Source organism: Rhodnius prolixus, unplaced genomic scaffold, assembly GCF_049639745.1.
Source record: "Rhodnius prolixus isolate KJV_2025 unplaced genomic scaffold, Rpr scaffold_1, whole genome shotgun sequence".
Lineage (NCBI taxonomy): Eukaryota > Metazoa > Arthropoda > Insecta > Hemiptera > Reduviidae > Rhodnius > Rhodnius prolixus.
In genome coordinates, this window is record NW_027411581.1 from 62694390 (window position 1) to 62713682 (window position 19293).

General features: G+C 35.4%; 1 protein-coding gene across 1 annotated transcript in view; it reads left to right on the plus strand.

Annotated features, from left to right (window-relative positions):
* Positions 1-457: 457 nt before the first annotated feature.
* The window catches only part of LOC141446080 (protein APCDD1-like), a 460040-nt gene continuing 441204 nt past the window's right edge, over positions 458-19293 (plus strand). The window contains exon 1 of the mRNA XM_074112483.1: positions 458-919. Coding sequence (XP_073968584.1) covers positions 871-919 — 49 coding nt within the window. The 5' untranslated portion in view covers positions 458-870. The remainder of the gene's footprint in view (positions 920-19293) is intronic.

Consider the following 19293-nt stretch of genomic DNA (forward strand, 5'->3'; position numbering starts at 1 on the left):
GTTTCGCAACCTCTCCTCCGTTTACACCCTTCAATATGGTTCAATGATTTCGTGAAAACTTAAAAGAGTTTAAAGAAAAATTCTTCTAATGGAAATACTATTTTACTGAATGAATTTTTCACATTTTCTTATCGATTTTTATAGGAAAATGGTGTACAATTCCGTGGTTTTTAAAGTTCATTTTTGAAACATTTTTTTTTCCCCCCAAGAAAATGTTTAAGGAAACTCCTGTATTCCAGGACAATGGTCTTGTTTGTTCAGAAATTTTTATAAAAGTGAGAAAAAAGAGTTTTTCACTTTTCTGATAAGTTTTCTTTTTAAAAGTAACATGTGCTTTTTTTTATATATATAATCCTGTTAATGTTTAGTAATAATTAAATATGTTTTCCAAATCCAAGTTTGGAAAATGTAGAATTTAAAACCATGAGAAAAGTAGTCAGAGAAAATTTACCACAGAATTTTACTCTTTTTTTTCTCTTTATGCGTTAATTAATAGAATAAATTTTCTAATCTGCTACACTATGTATCGTTGTAGCTCGTTCACAGTCGGTCTTTTTCGTCCAGTAGCGCGCTTACAGAGTTGACAGGCACCCTCTCTCACTTAAATCCCGCCCAGATACCCTGTGTGTGTGTGTGTGTGTGTTTGTGTGTGTGTATGTGCATAACCCGCCACCCCCTGAACTTCGTCTTCCCGCCAGAGAGAGTGAAGCTTTTCAGGGTTACATCCTGTCCCTGCTTCTATACCTTTCCTAGTCGGTTGCCGGCATTTGTTCTGTGCGTTTCCCCAAGTAGGGATAAATTTGTGCGCGCTTTTTTTTCTTCTTTTTCGCGAAAATTACGGCGCGTCTTTTTGAACCATGTGATCTAGCTATGTTTTTTACACACTTCTGCCTATTCTCCGCCATCGCTAGTACTTACGGTGAGTGAATTTAATAAATTTTAATTGATTAATTTATTTTTTTTCAACTTTTAACTTAAAAAAAAGAAAAGTTAAAAGAAAATTTTGCAATTATAATTTTTTTTGTTTTTTCATAATTTTCTTTTATTTATTTTTAATTTAACCCATCAACAGCAAAAGATCATTAGCGCCTTTAAAGTTGCCTCAGGCCATCACAAAGCTGTTTTCTTATTCGCGTAATAAATCTTTACTCAGCTTCATTCATTAAGATAAACTACTGTCATCCCAGTAATTCACACACTCATTCTAATAAATACACACACAAAATTCAAACATTTTCAAAGACTACACCATTTTTTTTTTTGAGACTGATTTTTGAAGAAAAATAGTTCCCAATTTCAGTGAAAATTTTTGTATTTCTTTCTTCTTTATCTTTTAGTTAGGCACTTATAAACAGTCCTGATTGTCTTGACAGACATACAAAAACCTTTAACATCTACAATGCAAAATAAATTTTTAATTATTACTTCCAAAAGCAAGTAAGTCCATGAACAGACAAGACAGAAGACACACCAACCCGGTAATGTAAAAATATTACTTTGTAAACCAGCCCTGAAGATGACCTAGTCCCTTAGGTCGAAAGCTCGGCAAAATAAATTTTACTCGACTGAAATGGCATTTATTTTTTCATCCCATTATTACTAAGTATAAGTTCTGTTAGTTAGATACTTCTAAACACTCCTGTCTGTCCTGACAGACATACAAAAAACCTTTAACACCTACAATGCTAAAAAAAAGTTTTCAATTATTACTAAGTATAAGTTCTGAAGTTGTCCTAGATCCTAGGTTGAAAGCTTCGCATCATAACAAATACAAAATTATGACTGAAATTGGCCATAATCTTTCTTCGCTTAGGTGTAAAATTTTTGTCTTTAATTTCTTCTTAATCATTTATTGAATTTGTTTTTCGTTACAGCTTTATAGGCAAGCGTTTTATTATTCAAAATATGTTATTTTTTAATGACACAAATTTTTAAAAGTATACAAGGTAGATTATTTAATTTTTCAGAGTTAAAAATTTCACAATATTTCTAAAGTGAATCAATTGATTGGTAAGTAGCAAGTCAATTGATCAATAAACTCACATGCATCTCTGTACATGTGATCTAAAACATATTGAACTGAAATACACGTCATCATTTGTGATCAATTTCTGTCCAGATTGGGTGGGGCATCCTGATTGTTTTCAAGATCTTTCACGGGATCTGATACTGCTTCATTATCTTCATCTGTAGTACTAACCCACATCAATCTAAATTGCTCTATCGATGAAGTTTAGAACTAGACAGAGAGAGAGAGAGAGAGAAACAGAGAGAATGTGGAAATGGTGGCTCTCTCTCTTTTTGTAATAGAGAGCTTGTCTTTTCTCCTCCTTACAAAGCGGAACTTCCTCTTTGTTCCAAACTTCTGTTCTCTTAAGTATTAGATTTATTTTGTTCGTAAAACATGGTTATAATATCGGGTGATAATTTATTGTACCTTCTCCCTATAAAATACTTGAATTACAACATCTTTGTAGTTGCATTTTATGTTGTAAAAATGCCAGAATTTGTATTTTTGGACTTACTCGAGTTGCAGCTTAATTGAAACATAATTAATCGAAAATAAATAAACAGAATAAAAAATATTTGTTGCCAATAAGAGGAAATGGATTAGCTGAGTGGTTAGCGAATACTTGGATTCCAAGGCGGAGATCACGGGTTCGAATCCAGCCAGCAGGCCATTAATCTTTTTTTCTTCCTAGGAGCATCTTTACAACTCGCTGTCCGGTGATAGTGAGTGTTGTCTGTAGTGAGAGAACACTGTCCGGAGGCTGACAGTGCACTGAAAAAAATCTCAAGGCGCCAGTAACCTTAGATGTTGACGCGCCTTAAACAAAACACAAAAAAAGACGTCACGATAGCCGAGCGGTTATAGGCTAGACCCGCAATGCTAAGATGTATTGTTGGTTTAGTGGGTTCGATTCCCCTGTCTGTAGGCCTTGGATTTTATTTAATGGTTAATATGAGAAATTTATAGTAAAGTATGTTAGGCGGTCGTCTCCGTCCACGTCACCTAGTCAGGTATTTGAAAAATAGAAGAAAAAACAAAAAATTGGTCTACCTAAAAAAACAAGTGATTTTGATCATTTAAATACAAAATTTTGTAAAACATCCTTTCAATTTTTTTATAGATTGGGCTTAATGATTGACATGAATTATCGATTGTGAAAGTGTAGCTACTCCTCTTGACCATGTTAAAATGCTTCTAAAACTGATTTCTTTCGTCCAAAATCGACTTTTAAAAACGATTTTTTTTTTTTTTTTAAATTTTATAAATTATTTCGATAGATAGTTTAATAATTAATAAGATTGACAGATTTTTGGAAGTCGAAGCTTGAAAGGATGCTGAAATAAGTTGAAAGATCTCTAGGAGGAATTTAACAGATCTTTTTTTTTTTTTGCGTCTTCTAGATGTGATCTAGGGCAGTGTTGCGCCAACTTTAAAAAATCATTATTGCGGGTAAAATAACTCCAATAGAATTTCTTTAGTGCTGTTAAAGAAAATTTCGGTTTTCTTTTAATAGAGAGAGATAGTAAGAGAAAGCATAAAGTAGTGCGAGCAAAAAAAACGTACCAAATTCTGTATATTGTTTTTTTTAAACAATATATTTAGTAGTATAATTGTGGATGAAATTGAAAATTTGTATATGTGTTTTATTAGATACTTGAAACAGTTTATTGAGCTGATAATTTAGCATCCAACGAGGACCGCAATGTCCTTAACTTGTGGCAATGTTCCAATAACTGAACGGCCATTTTTGTCTTTTTGTCTTTTTTTTTTGTGTACGTAAAGAGACAACGGTCAAATATTTCTACATGCACTGACATTTAACTGCTCTGCTACCCATTTTTTCCCTCATAATTTATTTAGTTTTCTCATTTCCATTAGGGCGAATGAAAGTTTTTATTGTAATTATTTTAACTGAAATTTCGGTTGGATATTTAAATATGAACGATTTGGATGTTTAAAACTGGTATGTTAGCTTGAAACTACTTTATATTACGACAATTCTTGAGGCTGTAAAGTACAACTTTTTTTTCTTCAAAGTTTCCTATATATTTTAATACCAATTTCCAAACTGTGCTTTTCATCAAAATGACATTTTGAACCTCTAACCCCCCCCCCCCAAGAATGCTCGGAACTAAATTATTCAAATGAAAGGTATTCGACTTACTTGGAACTCCCACGTTCAACAGGAACTTGTGGTAATGTTCCCTAAACTGAAACCACCAACAGACTTTTCCGACCAATGAAAAGACTACGGCTAGACACTCTCCGGCTTAGAAAAGACTTATTTATGTAAGGATATTAAAGGCAGAATGGGCTTATGGCAACATCAAACTGTGGGGATTCAACCTAAGGATCCAAGACTCTTTGCAGCCTACCTTTCTTTGCTCTATAGCTGTCGCTCCTTTATACGTCACCAATCAAACCCGTTCACACAGACTTAAACTTTCCTTTCGTCAAACAAGTTGCTGGAAATGCAATCTTAAGTTATGATCCCATCACAATCCACTGGTCACAACACCTTTCTTCCTGGACACTTCCAGATAACACTTCTAGACGTCATAAACAAAAACAGTGCGATCTTCTCTCTCTCTGACGACGAGAGATAATACAAAGTGATTTCTGGCTCTTTACCTATTGTCAAAGTGTTCCGTGGCCCTTTACCTACTGTAAAAAGGTTTCCGTAACCCTTTACTAAACTGTAAAACGGTTCTGTGGGCCTTTATCTACTGTCAAAGCTTTCCGTGACCCTTTACCAACTGTAAAAAGGTTTCTGTAACCCTTTACTAAACTGTAAAACGGTTCTGTGGGTTTTTACCTACTTTCAAAGCTTTCCGTGACCCTTTACCTACTGTAAAAAGGTTTCCGTGACACATTACTAACTGCCACATGGTTCTGTAGGCCTACTATCAAAGTGTTCCGTGACTCTTTACTAACTGTCAAAGCTTTCCGTGACCCTTTACTAACTCTCGAACGGTTCTGTAGGCCTTTACCTACTGTCAAAGTGTTCCGTGACTCTTTACTAACTGTCAAACGGTTCTTTACGGCCCTTTACCTACTGTCAAAGCTTTTCGTGACCCTTTACTAACTATCAAAGGTAATGTGGGCCTTTACCTATCGTCAAAGAGTTCCGTGACCCTTTACTAAACTGTAAAACGGTTCTGTGGCCCTTTACCAACAGTCAAAGCTTTCCGTGATCATTTACTAAACTGTAAAACGGTTCTGTGGCCCTTTACCTTCTGTCAAAGCTTTCCGTGACCCTTTAATAAACTGTCAAACGGTTCTGTAGGCCTTTATCTTCTATCAAAATGTTCCGTAATTCTTTACTAACTGTCAGAGCTTTCCGTGACCCTTTACTAACTGTCAAAGGTAATGTGGGCCTTTACCTACCGTCAAAGAGTTCCGTGACCCTTTACTAAACTGTAAAACGGTTCTGTGGCCCTTTACCAACAGTCAAAGCTTTCCGTGACCATTTACTAAACTGTAAAACGGTTCTGCGGCCCTTTCCTACTGTCAAAGAACCTCTGCTAGAAGTTGGACATCCGATTTACGATAGTAATCTTCTTCAAACTTGGGACTTTAACTTGACTTTTTTTTTTTAACCCTCTTTTATAAAATATAAGATTCAGTTTCTTACATTAACTGATACTTTAGTAATGGTACTTTAGAGTGAAGCACCTTTCAGAAGTACTTTTAATCGACTTTTCCTTGAATAAATACTGTGATACTGTACATGAGTACCTTGTGCATGCAACATAGTACACCATGCGTTAAAGCCATTATTGATAATATCTTAAAAAAGGGAAAAATTAAAAAAATGTGAAAGTGCTATTTCTCTTAATTAAATTTTTTCCATTTGAAGTTTTTAATAAAATGAATGATGGCGTTATTATTACGAATCTAAAAGTTAGGTTTCTAATTGTAGCAGCATCCATTATCATCCAAACTCGGAGTATTGTGCGTTTTTTTTTTTGCTTTTAGCTTTTATTCTCCTTCGTTACAGTGAAAAATTTCGCTCATTTTGATAGAATATCTACCTTGAAAAACCCAACCATCGAGAGATCTGTCATGTCAATTGAACAATGGAAATCAACAGGAAAATTGACTAGGAAAATATATATTTAATAAAAGCGCTTCTATAATGTACCTACAATGAAATCAACTCAATGTAACTTTTTAAATTTGGACATGGCAGTTTTTTTTAAATATTTCAAATAAGAATATTTAATATTCAATTAAAGTTGAAACGTGAAGACTAACAAAAATTTTGGTACTACTGCATTCAAAGTATCGATTCAATTTCATAATTTATTACTGTATCGATTTGCATTGGGCTGCCAATCTATTTTGCTCTGGGTTGGCATTACTTTTTTTTGTCTGCCAAAAAAAACAAACACATGTTCAAGGCGTGATAATGATCAAGCTTTCAAGATCTTTTGTGCCCCCCTCCCCACGTACAGTTGTTAAGCGAAATCTCGCCTTTTAGTAGTCTAACATATCTGAGAGATCTAAAAATCTGAGAGAATACTAGCGAGAGTATAGCACTTGGTAACTTAGTAAGTCAGTCAGGAGAAGATGTACACACAACTATGGTTTCCTTCATCTCCCTCACACACACAGAATCTTCAGGTCATGGTCCCCAGACTCAGCCTCTTCAGTGCTCTCTGAGTGAATCCCGGAGTAAACCCGGTCAGCTTGAGGAATGTATTTTACCCAGACCGTGGCACTCCCCAAAGGTTGAATACTTTGAGTCAGGGGAGTCCCGTCGGTGAACCTTTACTTTCCTCTCTCGTTAGAGTGAGAGAGAAAGCAACTAAGGACGCTTGTTGAGACCGGAAAGCAACCAGCCAATCTGTGGCAGGAAGTCCAATCGGCATTTATCAGTTTTCCTTAAAAGTTTGGATTAAATGGACGGTTTAAATTAGCACCTACCCAAAAAAAAATTGTGTTTTGTTAATTCTAAAAGTTAATTCTAGATTATAAGAAATTTAGTTTCTTTAAATTTTAATAATTATACTGTAAGAAAAGTTCTGTTCGTTGGAAAAGTGCAGTTTTCCTTTTCCTTTCTTTTGTCTTTTAACTAAAATTATTGTTTGACCCAGTTTCCTCTCTACTTCTTATATTTTAGTTCTCCTTTTAGAAAGCTCGTCTGATATACTCTTTCTTTGTACAAACAAGCTCCATTTTCTACACTCTTCAGAAAGTTTGTCGCTCACTTGGTTTACTCTCTTGGTTTCGCCACAGTACTGCGCTAGTCAATAGTTTTCTAGTTCAACTGTCTCAATTTGAAATAAAATTACTCACAGGTCGTTCTCTTCTGTTTGGACCAGTGTTCTTTAATGATTATTAATTGGACGTTATTTCGAAGTTATGAGATCTAGGAGGCCGTCCAATTTAATCTGGTTATTTAATATATATAACCACCACATAGCGCTAGCATCAGATCCAGAGTTATTAGTCCAATTTAAGAGCACACAGTTTGTCTTTAATTAAAAAAAATTATCCATGAACATGTAAAACAGATAATAGAGTATTAGTTTCGTCACCAAAGAATTAATAGAAAATCAATTAAAAAATCTTGCAATTTTTGAGTAAATTTGAAATTCTCAAAAATACTATTCAGTAGTGGGTCACGCTTATGGTTAAAAATAATTTACGAGGCGCCACGGTAGCCGAACGGTTATAGGATAGACCCGCAAAGCTAAGATGTATTGTTGGTTTAGTGGGTTCGATTCCCCCAGTCTAGGTCTTGGATTTTATTTAATGGTTAAAATGAGGAATTTACAGTAAAGTATGTTAGGCGGTTATAGGCTAGAGTCGCAATGCTAAGATGTATTGTTGGTTTAGTTGGTCCGATTCCCAATCTCTTGGCTTAAGGTTATATTTAATGGTTAATATGAGAAATTTACAGTAAAGTATGTTTGCTAGTTGCCTCCGTCCACGACACCTAATTTGGTACTTGGACGTAAAGCCCGCCTGAAAAAATAGGCAATTACTTTTTTACTAATTTATGGTGCTCTACCTTTGAAGTATTCAAAAACGCTTTCTCAGTGCCCCATTAACTTCCAAAAAAACATTGTCGCCTAGCCGCAACGTGTAACTGGGGGTTCCTCCAGAAATTCTAAGGACTCTAGCAGGTTTCAAAAACACAGGGCTTACGCCTCTCACTACCAGTTTACGGTTCCCTCTATTAGATTAGTAGTTTTAATTTTTCCTCTATTTTTTAATCTTTTTTGACTTTCATGCCCTTGAAATACAATTACAAAATTCCTGTATAGTTTTTGTACCCCTTAGGGGGAAGTGGACTAGCAACTTCTTCAGGGAGGCGACCCTGCAGAGTATCCCAGCCTGGGATGCACACTGAGTATGCATAGGATAGATGACGTGTTCTTGGATTTAGCAAACCCACTGGCGAACTCTAGCTCATCATTTACTCATATTATATTGTATACTTTACAGATGCTTACGTTTATTGAATCCCTGACCGGATCTTTTGGTCTTTCATCCATCATCATAGGTTATATAATAAATACAACGATAGAAAGTTCTTCACAGCTGAATTTTTGCATTGTTCTGTCAATTCATTACTCTGTTTCATCTTCTGGGTCAACATACCCTGCGTTGAACCTCTACTTCTAAGTATTCTTAATTTGCCCCAAGCCTGAGTTCCTCCTCAATGAGCTATGCCCGCATTCCCGGACAGGCTACTAATTAGTTCAGTAGGGTTTTAATTCCTAAAAAGCAAAAAAAGCTCCTCACCAATCTTTCGATTGTATTTTCCTTTTTGATCTCTTCTCCTTTTCACGCCTTTTCCGAGAATCGTTCTCATTATTTCCTTTTGTATTTATGTTGGTTCTACACTTTTTAATTCTCTTTTTTTATTTTTAATCCTTATTGAATGTGAAATGTTCATCTAAAATTTATCTCGACAAAAATAAACATATAAATAAATAATAATCCCCTCCTGTGAAATCTTATTTTATTTTTTATTCTATATTTTCTATATTTTCATTCTATTTTGGATTACTTTTATCTCAACAATTGTTGAATTCATTCGTATTGTGAATACCTCACCACAGATATTTTCGTTCTTCTTTCTGTTTACTGAGCTTTTTTTCACTTCTTAGTAATTATTAGTATTAGTATCAGTAATATATATATACAATTTGTATTCATGAGAAGTAACTACCATCTGTTACCATAGTAGCGCAATAGAAATGAATTCATAAAAGTGACTAAAATTTAAACTTTATTTGCTTCATTTAATTCTAATAATATACTTATTACTTACCGATTGTAGGCGCCACGATAGCCGAGCGGTTAAGAGACTAGACCCGCAATGCAAAGATGTATTGTTGGTTTAGTGGGTTCGAATCCCCAGTCGCTAGGTCTTGTATTTTATTTAATGGTTAATATGAGAAATTTACAGTAAAGTATGTTTGCTAGTCGCCTCCGTCTACTACACCTAATTTGGTAGTTGGACGTACAGCCCGCCTGAAAAAATAGGCAATTACTTACTTACTTACTTTAGCAATTGTGCAGGAAGATAATTCATGAATTCATAAATTTTGTTGGACCATTAATGACTGATTGAAGACAAATTTTAATTGGAATCTTCCAGCCGAATTTTCTGATTCAACAGGATGAAAGAGCCTACAGTAACTTATTTACAAAGAGATTAGAGATTACTGGTACAAACTGGCTAGTTACAAGCCAATACGATCAACTTTGGATTTAGTCAAGATTGTAAAAAAAAAAAAAAACTTGTCAGATAGGAGATGAGCGGGGATTTTACCGAAGAAATAAGGAGGAAGTCTGTGTACTTGGAAGGGCCTGTAATGGTGTAGAAGAAGACGCTAGAAATTGGAGAGTTTGCCGCTTGAACCACTGGAGAAGTCTGGAGCGGATTAAGGAGACTTAGGCTCATTAATGGACTGTCACGTCACTAGAAGGTGAAGAACACGGAGCAGGAAACAGGAAGTCAAATCTGGCATGATGACTCACACGACTTTCTCTTACTAATTCTCTTCTCAAAGTTCTTATTAGAGAAAGAGAAAATAAATAATACAAGTATCTTGATACTTTGCGTGGAACAATTATTCCCTTCTAGTTCTACAGATTCAAAGAGAAGTATTTTGTATTGAGAGAAAATGTCCTGATTGTGGTAATTATCAATACCTCCTCCAGGCATTTGCAAATTCCATGGAAACTGGTCTCCAGAGTGTGAAACTGATTTGCTTTTTGGAGAAGTAAACTGAAACTTTGGCGGAATTGAATTCTATTGAGGTTTGCAACTCTTAACTAGTTTCCTGTTGTTCTCTCTCATACGTAACCAATTGACTGTCAGTTTGGTAATTTAGCCACCCAGGAATTATGTCATACCAGAGCTCTAGTTATTTGTTAACCCCAAAATTAGGCAAATTATTAAATATAAGTTAGAAATCAAAAGTATACTACTTGCATTATTTAAAGCAGGAGCATTTTATAATTTAATTTTTCAACAAAAAGATTTTATAAGAGTTGATCGTCAAAAAGTGCACGAAAAAGCGAATTGCCAACTTTGACAATTTTTTTTTCTCTTTTTCTATAAAAGATAAAATTCCCAAATTTTCTTTAAAATATAGGGCAAATCTTCCTTTATAACTGTAATTTTGTTGCAACAACATAGATTAAATAGATTTCGTGAAATACGTTGCTGAAAATGGGCAAAAACGGCACTTTTCAGGAAATGTTATTGTTGTTACGTTTTTTTGTAAACAACGGAGCGCCTAATTATATTGTTAACTTTTTATTGCTAATAATTATCATGAAATTGTTTTGTAATAAAATTTTAACTGATTATCGAGACCTGTATCGAAGCTCGTCATCGAAGTACCTCATTGTGGTACTGGGTTCGATTCTCGCTTTCTTAGGCCTTGGATTTTATTTAATAGTTAATAAAAGGAATTTACAGTAAAGTGTGTTAGGCGGTTATAGGCTAGACCCGCAAAGCTAAGATGTATTGTTGGTTTAATGGGTTCGATTCCCCAGGTCTAGACCTTGGATTTTGTTTAATAGTTAATAAAAGGAATTTACAGTAAAGTGTGTTAGGCGGTTATATGCTAGACCCGCAAAGCTAAGATGTATTGTTGGTTTAATGGGTTCGATTCCCCAGGTCTAGACCTTGGATTCTGTTTAATAGTTAATAAAAGGAATTTACAGTAAAGTGTGTTAGGCGGTTATAGGCTAGACCCGCAAAGCTAAGATGTATTGTTGGTTTAGTGGGTTCGATTCCCGGTCTTAGGCCTTGGATTTTATTTAATAGTTGATAAAAGAAATTTACAGTATAAAGTATGTTTGTTAGTCGCCTCCGTCCACGACACCTAATTGGTAGTTGGACGTTAAGCCCCGCCTGAAAAAAATAGGCAATTACTTTACTTTACTTTTTAACTGAGTAAACTCACACGACTTGTACGTTTTCTTCATACAACTAATTTTTCAAATATATTTAATTCTTAGTTCTTATAAATAAATTTAAAAAATTAAGTGCCCAAATTGGTGCTTTCTGTGGAGCTGTTTAGATAGCTAAATTTCTTTTGAGTCGTTTTGGGCATTCATAAAGGAAATAAACAGTTTTGGGGAATTTTCATTTTTGGGCTAGTGTTCTTAAAAACACACTCACACACACACACACACACACACACACACACACACACACCACTAGCTAGATCTAGTAAAACTGGTCCTTCCGTTGCAAATTCTCTTACTAGGACGAACAGGAAGTAATCAAGGATTAATGAATTTTATTGATTTATTAAGGATTCACAGGATTTAACTGTTATACTAAATAACTCACTGTACATCTTCTCTACCATCTTTCATGAATATCGAACAGCTGATCCTTTTTTTGTAAAGAATTTATTTTAATAAAGAGTCCATTGAAGTAATTAGCCATTACTAAATCAATTATATGTAAATTTCACTTTTAAATTCTTTTTCTTAAATATTCTGCATTTAAAACAACTTGGCTCTTTTCTTTTCATTAAAAAAAATATTTTAGAAAGTTAATTTATCTCTGCGGAATCCAGAAATAATGAAAAAACAATTAGCCAGCTGGAATGCTGCAGAATACCTTCTCTCTTGGTAAAACAAGGTTTACTCATTTCAGAAAATGGAAGTAAGATTTTATAATGAGTTCTGTGTATATAATTCTTTAGTCAAGAATTTAATAAGAAATAAGAAACTGCTTTTATTTTTGCGTCTTACCACTCTTTAATCACTTAAGTCTTCTGGTATAAATCATCTCTCAAGTAACAAAAGCGTCCAGAAAAAAAAGTGATAAATCATCACTAATATGCACTGTGGTACTAGGTTCGATTCCCAGTCTGTATGCCTTGGATTTTATTTAATCGATAATATAAGATCTTTATAGTAAAGTATGTTAGGCGGTTATAGGCTAGACCCGCAATGCTAAGATGTATTGTTGGTTTAGTGGGTTCGATTCCCAGTGTCTAGGCCTTGGATTTTATTTATTGGTTAATATAAGATCTTTATAGTAAAGTATGTTAGGCGTTTAGAGACTAGACCCGCAATGCTAAGATGTATTGTTGGTTTAGTGGGTTCGTTTCCCTCGGTATCTAGGCCTTGGATTTTATTCAATAGTTAATATGAGAACTTTATAGTAAAGTATGTTAGGCGGTTATAGGCTAGACCCGCAATGCTAAGATGTATTGTTGGTTTAGTGGGTTCGATCCCCGGAATCTAGGCCTTGGATTTTATTTAATGGTTAATATGAGAACTTTACGGTAAAGTATGTTTGCTAGTCGCCTCCGTCCACCACACCTAATTTAGTAAATGGACGTTAATCCCCGCCAGAAAAAATAGGCGATTACTTCTTTTTACTCATTTTCCAGTCATAAAGTGAAAAAACTTGGTTCTGTTTTTCGTGAAAACTTGAATAAAGGGGTTGATCAAACCTTCACGACCACACAACCAGGAAATAAAGTCAAGATTTCGGCAGGAATTTCAAACCAGGAAACGTGAGTAATGATAAAAAATTGAAGTAGCTAGGATGAAGTGGTGGTAGGAGTTGCCTGCCTTTAGGGGGGTTTCGCCGTAGTATTGAGGTTCTTCTCAAGATCACCTGGGAGGGAACATCCCCTGTGCTTGCGTCTTATAATGGTAAAAAAAAAAAAATGCAACAATATCGATGGCATGAAGGAAACAACGACAACAACAACAATAATGATAGTTACATTGATACAGAAAGCAAGTTCTAGGCCCCAAACGGCCGAAGGTCTCTTCTTTCTATTTTTGTAAAGCTTAAAAAAGCCGAAAAGAAAGAGGCGAAGTTTGAAGTAGAATTAATGAGTCTTTAAAGTGAGTCGACGGCACACAAAGATTAAAGATAATCACTTCAGTTAAGTCAAAAAAAAAAACTTTGTTGATGGATTTTTGGACACAATCTTCGCGCCTAGAGAGAGGAAAAACAAAGATGCCGAAGGGCTTTTAAATCGTTTCTTGAAATTTCTGGCCCCCCCAACAAAAATTGAGTCAAACCAAAAAACAAAAACAAAAATACATTTTAAAGATCTCAAATTTTGTATTTCTGGTGTGAGAACTGAGTATAAAAAATTTGACCACATTGAGTACTTCCTCTTCTTCCTCTTCCCATAATTATGGGACAAAAAACAAAAAACAAAATGTACCAATGTAGTTAAATCAGTTTAATTTAGTTTCTCTCACATTTAAGTGTGAAGCCTTAAATGTCAGCCGCTGGCAATTCGCTGATTGTGAACAACACCCACATTTTGGTTTCAGTTGAAAACAAACTTTTGTCACTTTGTTTGTATTCAACTAGTTTTATTTAACAAAGTTACGAATATGATTCGTTATAATTAATTTCATTTTGTTCTCAATTATTATTTTTTTATTTTATTCCGTTTTGTAATGTAATATTTTCAGTTGTAGTTCTTTATAATATTAAAATATTTGATTGTCATATATATATTATATCACGGTTCGCCTAGAACGATTTTAATTGAAAAGTTCACCAACATTAAAAATTTATCTTTCTCCTTATTATTTGGGTCAAAACTAACCAAAATCCACTGAAAACCAAATCGGTTTACGTTGCGGATTTTTTATTTTTCAGATCAAAAAACGGCTTTCTTTTTTTGCATTGTTAAGCCTAATAAGGAAAAACAAAACAGTTTTTTGCAAAACCAATGCATGCATTTTGAAGCTGAGGGAATTTCCGACAGATTGATGTATTTTATAAATGATAAAAATGAAATTGCGTCACAAATAACATTTTTTTTGCAGACAAGAGGACCTCCTAAAACGTGTATTTCTGGTGGAAAATTAATATCGAAAACCTTTCACGAATAAGATAAAATTGTAACTTTGATCTTAAATATCTCGGACTACATTAGATTAGATTAAATTAGGGTGGCCTCAAGGCCTGCGCCACCGCGACCCCTATGGATCTATTGTGGCTCCCCGGCTTTAGAGCTCACCCTCCAGACCCGTCCGTTTAATCAGTCTCTTAATTCTGGAGAGTGGCTCCTGGGTAAAGCTATCAGGCCTTGGTTTTTCCTCCCCGAGAAGTAACATCCTTAGCCATACGAGCCCCTCACACTGACACAACACGTGCAGTGCCGTTTCTTCCTCTTCCTGACAGAACCTACAAAGGCTATCATCTGCCAGGCCCATGCGATGCATGTGCTTTCTGAGCCTGCAGTGGCCCGTTAATAGGCCTACAATTATCCTTATAGCCCCACGCCCTTGACGGATTAATTCTGCGGTCAGCCTCGGCGAATAGCCTCTGATGAACTCCTTCGCCTGTCGCAGCCCAGTGGTGGCTAGCCACCACTCCTGAGCCTTACTCTGCACCCATGCATTGATGGCCGCAGACTTAACACATTTCGAAACCCCAAAGCAGGGCTCCGGGCCAACGAAGTGTCCCGCAGAGCCTTCCCGGGCCAATAAATCTGCCACTTCGTTCCCCTTGGGTCCTGAATGACCAGGTACCCAAACTAGAAAGACCATATTCTGGTCACTAATTTCCTTCAGGGCACCCAGACAGTCCCAAACCAGCCTTGAATTGACCTGGTAGGAACTAATTGCCCGTAGAGCAGCCTGACTATCCGAGAAAATTACGACCTTAGAGTTAATAATTCTTCGCCCTTTAATCTCGGTAGCACAGAACATCTCGGACTAATATTAGCGATATCAAAACGGGATTAACGTCATTTTTCACAGTTTTTTTTTATGCAGTTTTCATAATCATTGTCGTCAAAACCAGTGGTCCTTATGTAACTCTAATCGGGTTTTTAGCCGTAACTCCGCCAAAAATGAAGATACAGCATCGGGGGTGGAAAATTTGAAAACTAGACAAAAAAAAATACATAGTTTATTTAGTGGGTTTTTTTCGAAATTCGCTTTCCTAAAAAGTTATTACCGATTGGTGCGTTTTAAATAGATCACCCTGTATATTCTATTACATTTTTTGAAATATATTTCCAGAGAATAGAAGATGAGGCGTCCATCTATACAGCGGAGCTAATTGCTATTTTAACGGCTTTAAAATATATTTATTCGTTGTCGGAGAAAAAATATACCATTATTAGTGACAGCCAGAGTGCGTTGTGTAAATTATCACATATACAGGAATATACAGGAATATCACATATACAGGAATGAATCACATTATCGCAGAGATTGTAGAAACTATTGCCATTTTTAAAGAGAAGGGAGTCTGCATTAATTTTTTGTGGGTAAGGGGTCATTGTGGTATAAAAGAGAATGAAATTGTTGATACACTTGCAAAGGAAGCCACCAATAGTGGGGAAATGGCTAATTATAAATTACCACACAGCGATATCAAGGGTATAATTGCAAAAGCAGCACTACAAAAATGGCAGACAGATTACAATAATGGTGATAAAGGTAGATTCTATAAAACTATGGCAGATCAGTTACCTAGACAACCATGGTTTAAGGGAACTGTCACTAATAAAGGGGTTGTTACGACAATAAGCAGGCTGAGAGCGAACCACGCGGTGTGCGGATCGTATCTACACAGGATCAACAAAAGGTCCTCTCCTCTTTGCGTAGATTGCAATGAGGAGGAGGATTTCAAACATGTAATAATGATATGTCCACGTTATGTGGTAGAAAGGAAACGCATGTTTGACGATATATACAGGTATTTAGATGCACCATTTCGCTACGAAGACATTATATTCTCCACCAACATTTATGTGCTTAAGTCGATAGCAGAGCTAGCAATGAAATATGAATGTATTTAAAAGCTATAGCCGAATTAGAATGAATGGAAGAAAATGCTTAGAGAAGGATTACGTGATTTTAATTTTGGTTAAGCTATAAGAATGGCAGGAGCACAGAGTGCTGCTCCATCCATTAACAGTAGTTTATGTAAATAGCAGTATATAGTAGAGGGATGAATGTGTGAAGCGAATGTATTTCTAGGTAAGAATGGAGAGTGATAGATATTCTAGTGATTAGCACCTAGACGATGCTGGCTGTATGGCGGAAGCCAATGCCAAAAAAAGAAAACAAAAAAAATTTAAAATGTATTTATGGAATCCTGGAATATCTATGACGATAAGTTCAAGTATTCCTGTAGAAAGATGTCTGAACTACCAGGGCAATAAAACATTCTCCTGTAGGTAGATCAATATCAACTACAGTTATCCTCCTAATCTGTGTATATTTATATTATTTATTTATTTATTTTTGAGAATATAGAAACAATAAATGAGTAAAGAAAGTAAAACTGATAAAAGTGATCTAAGTATTAACAGCATGGCAATAGCCGTCTGCCAGAGTTTACTCGTACATTAATTACACAAACAAAATACAGTATTACTTGATATATAAAAAGAGAGAGAAAAACTAAATAAATAAATAAAAAACTCTTGAATGAATTTATTTAATTGAAGGAAACTAAACGTTTTTAAGTAAATTACATATAAGTATGTGAGGAACAGGATGTCCTGGTAGAGTCCAGACGAGTGTCTGTATTGTTTAGCGGAAGTTATGGTGTTGGATGCGCGAATATTTCCTTTAGGCACTCCAGAATGGTAATTGCGTAGGTACTCATGTGAGAGTCCTAATGAAAAGCAGCTCTCGAAAAGAAAATTGCACAACATAGTATTTTATCCTTTTTTTTAAAAAAAAAAGCTTACCAACAATTTCCTGTGAATTTTAATATAGCTCTTATTTGATTTTTCCTCTGGAAAAATTCCTTTGATGAGGAAAACTGAGTGTAGCATTAAAAAAAAAAAAAAAAAAACCATTGCCTGGCACTTATATACTTCTTTAGTAAAACAATCCTGATATGGAAACTCGATAAAATAGAATCAGTTTTCATCAAAACTCACATTTTCCTGGATGGTTTGTTTCTTTCCTCGAACGCCATTAGAAAAAAAACAAAAAGAAATCGCTTTTCCGGAAAAGCATGGCTAATTACGAAGTTAACTGTATTTGTTAAATATGTTCAGATCGATTCTTGATCAGGATTTTTGTATATTTGTACGAGTATTATACATAAAAGAGCGCTGGACAACTAATATTTGTTTAAACTAGATTTTGGATGCGACTTATTCGTTATGGTGAATAATCTTGAAAGTCAAGCTTATCAGATAAAGCCGATTTCTACTTTCTCAGAGAGCCCGATGACAAACTTTTCCTATGTGCAGACCTACAGAAGTGGATATGAGAACTTATTCCATAGGAGCCGGGATTGTGGTAATCATGTCCAACTGACAGCGGGAAAAAGGGAGTCCATCCTCCTCTCAACATCTGGAGAAGAAGGAAGGATATTCCAGACTAGAGTTTCCTTCTCTTTTCATCACTTTCCTAACCATATTCAAGGCGCCGTAAGATCCATATTAAAGAATGAATGGTCCAGGGGTGATTGGGTGGAAAATGGAGAGCCTTAGAAAGTCAGGGCGCCCTTTCAGTAGTATTTCTTAGAAAATGAGGACCTAGAAGGTCTCCAAGAAGCTTTAAGAAAGGCTAGTTTGAGGAGGAGAAGGAGGAGGAGAATGCCTCCTTCTCATGTAACAAAGAGGCTGTAGAAAATGGTCAATCCCATATTCATCAGTTCCTCTTCTCTTGCTTGGTGTGGCCCAAAAGGTCTGAGGTGGTCTTTGGAAGTTTTATTCTTTTTTTTTTGGAATATCTGTGGAAGACTTGCACGGAGTGACGCATGGGACTTGAGGGAGATTCTATCTGGACTATAGGCTCCTCATTTTTAGATATAGGAGTGTACCGGGAGATAATGGATGCAGTCCCTGTGGAGTGAATCAATTTTTGGCACGTCGAGGAGAGTCTTGTGAAATTTGTTCCGTGTTGTCCTGGAGTTTCTTGATGTTATCTACTACAAGTCTAGGCTTCAGGCGTAGAACAACATCGGCCTAATGACCACTTTGTAAAGGAGGAGTTTCAGAATTCAGTTTACCAGAATTCACTTTATCCTGGACGTGTACATTGAAAGTGAGTTTGTTGTCCAAAGTTAAGCCTAGGTACTTGACGTGGTTAGACCACGGGATCAGAGAATTATTGTGTCCAATTAAAAGAGGGTCTGCGTTTGGTGAAGAGTTTAGCGTTAGTCTTATCGTGGTTTATTTCAAATACTCCACTTAGTGCAGTATTTGGTTAGTCTGTCCAGGTAGTAAGTCTGTTGGTGATGGTGTCCATTCTCCAAGATGACGTGTATAACCTAGCGTAAGAACTAATTTGGAAGAGTTACTGATTGCCTTATTGATTAATCAAGAAGAGTCATCTGCCAAATGAGAATTCAGCCTTTGAAATCTCCTCTAATTGCTGGGTTGTTTGGATTGAACAATTATTCAGTATTATCTTGGATTTAACTTTTTAAACTGTATTTGCTTTTAATTATTTTTGCTAATTAATGTAGTGAAAGATACAATCTGAGACTGGAGTCATAATTATATTTTTCCAGAAATAAAGATTAGGTTTTAAATTAGAAAGCAAATATTTTAATAGATGATTTAGTTTTAGATTTGCTTTCTGCCATAGATCTATATCCGGTGGTAAGAAATAAATCCTTTATGACAAAGATTAGTTCGCTGAAAACGTCAAACGAATTTATTGTACGTTTCACAATTTATGGAGACATATCTCTCTCTCGCTCGCTCCACCGTTCCTGTCTATCTTCAGTTCTGGACAAACATTTATTATTGTATAACAATACGTAGTTTATATAAATTATTGTGTCATGGCAAAGTTACATCTTTGAAAACTTCTGTTCCATT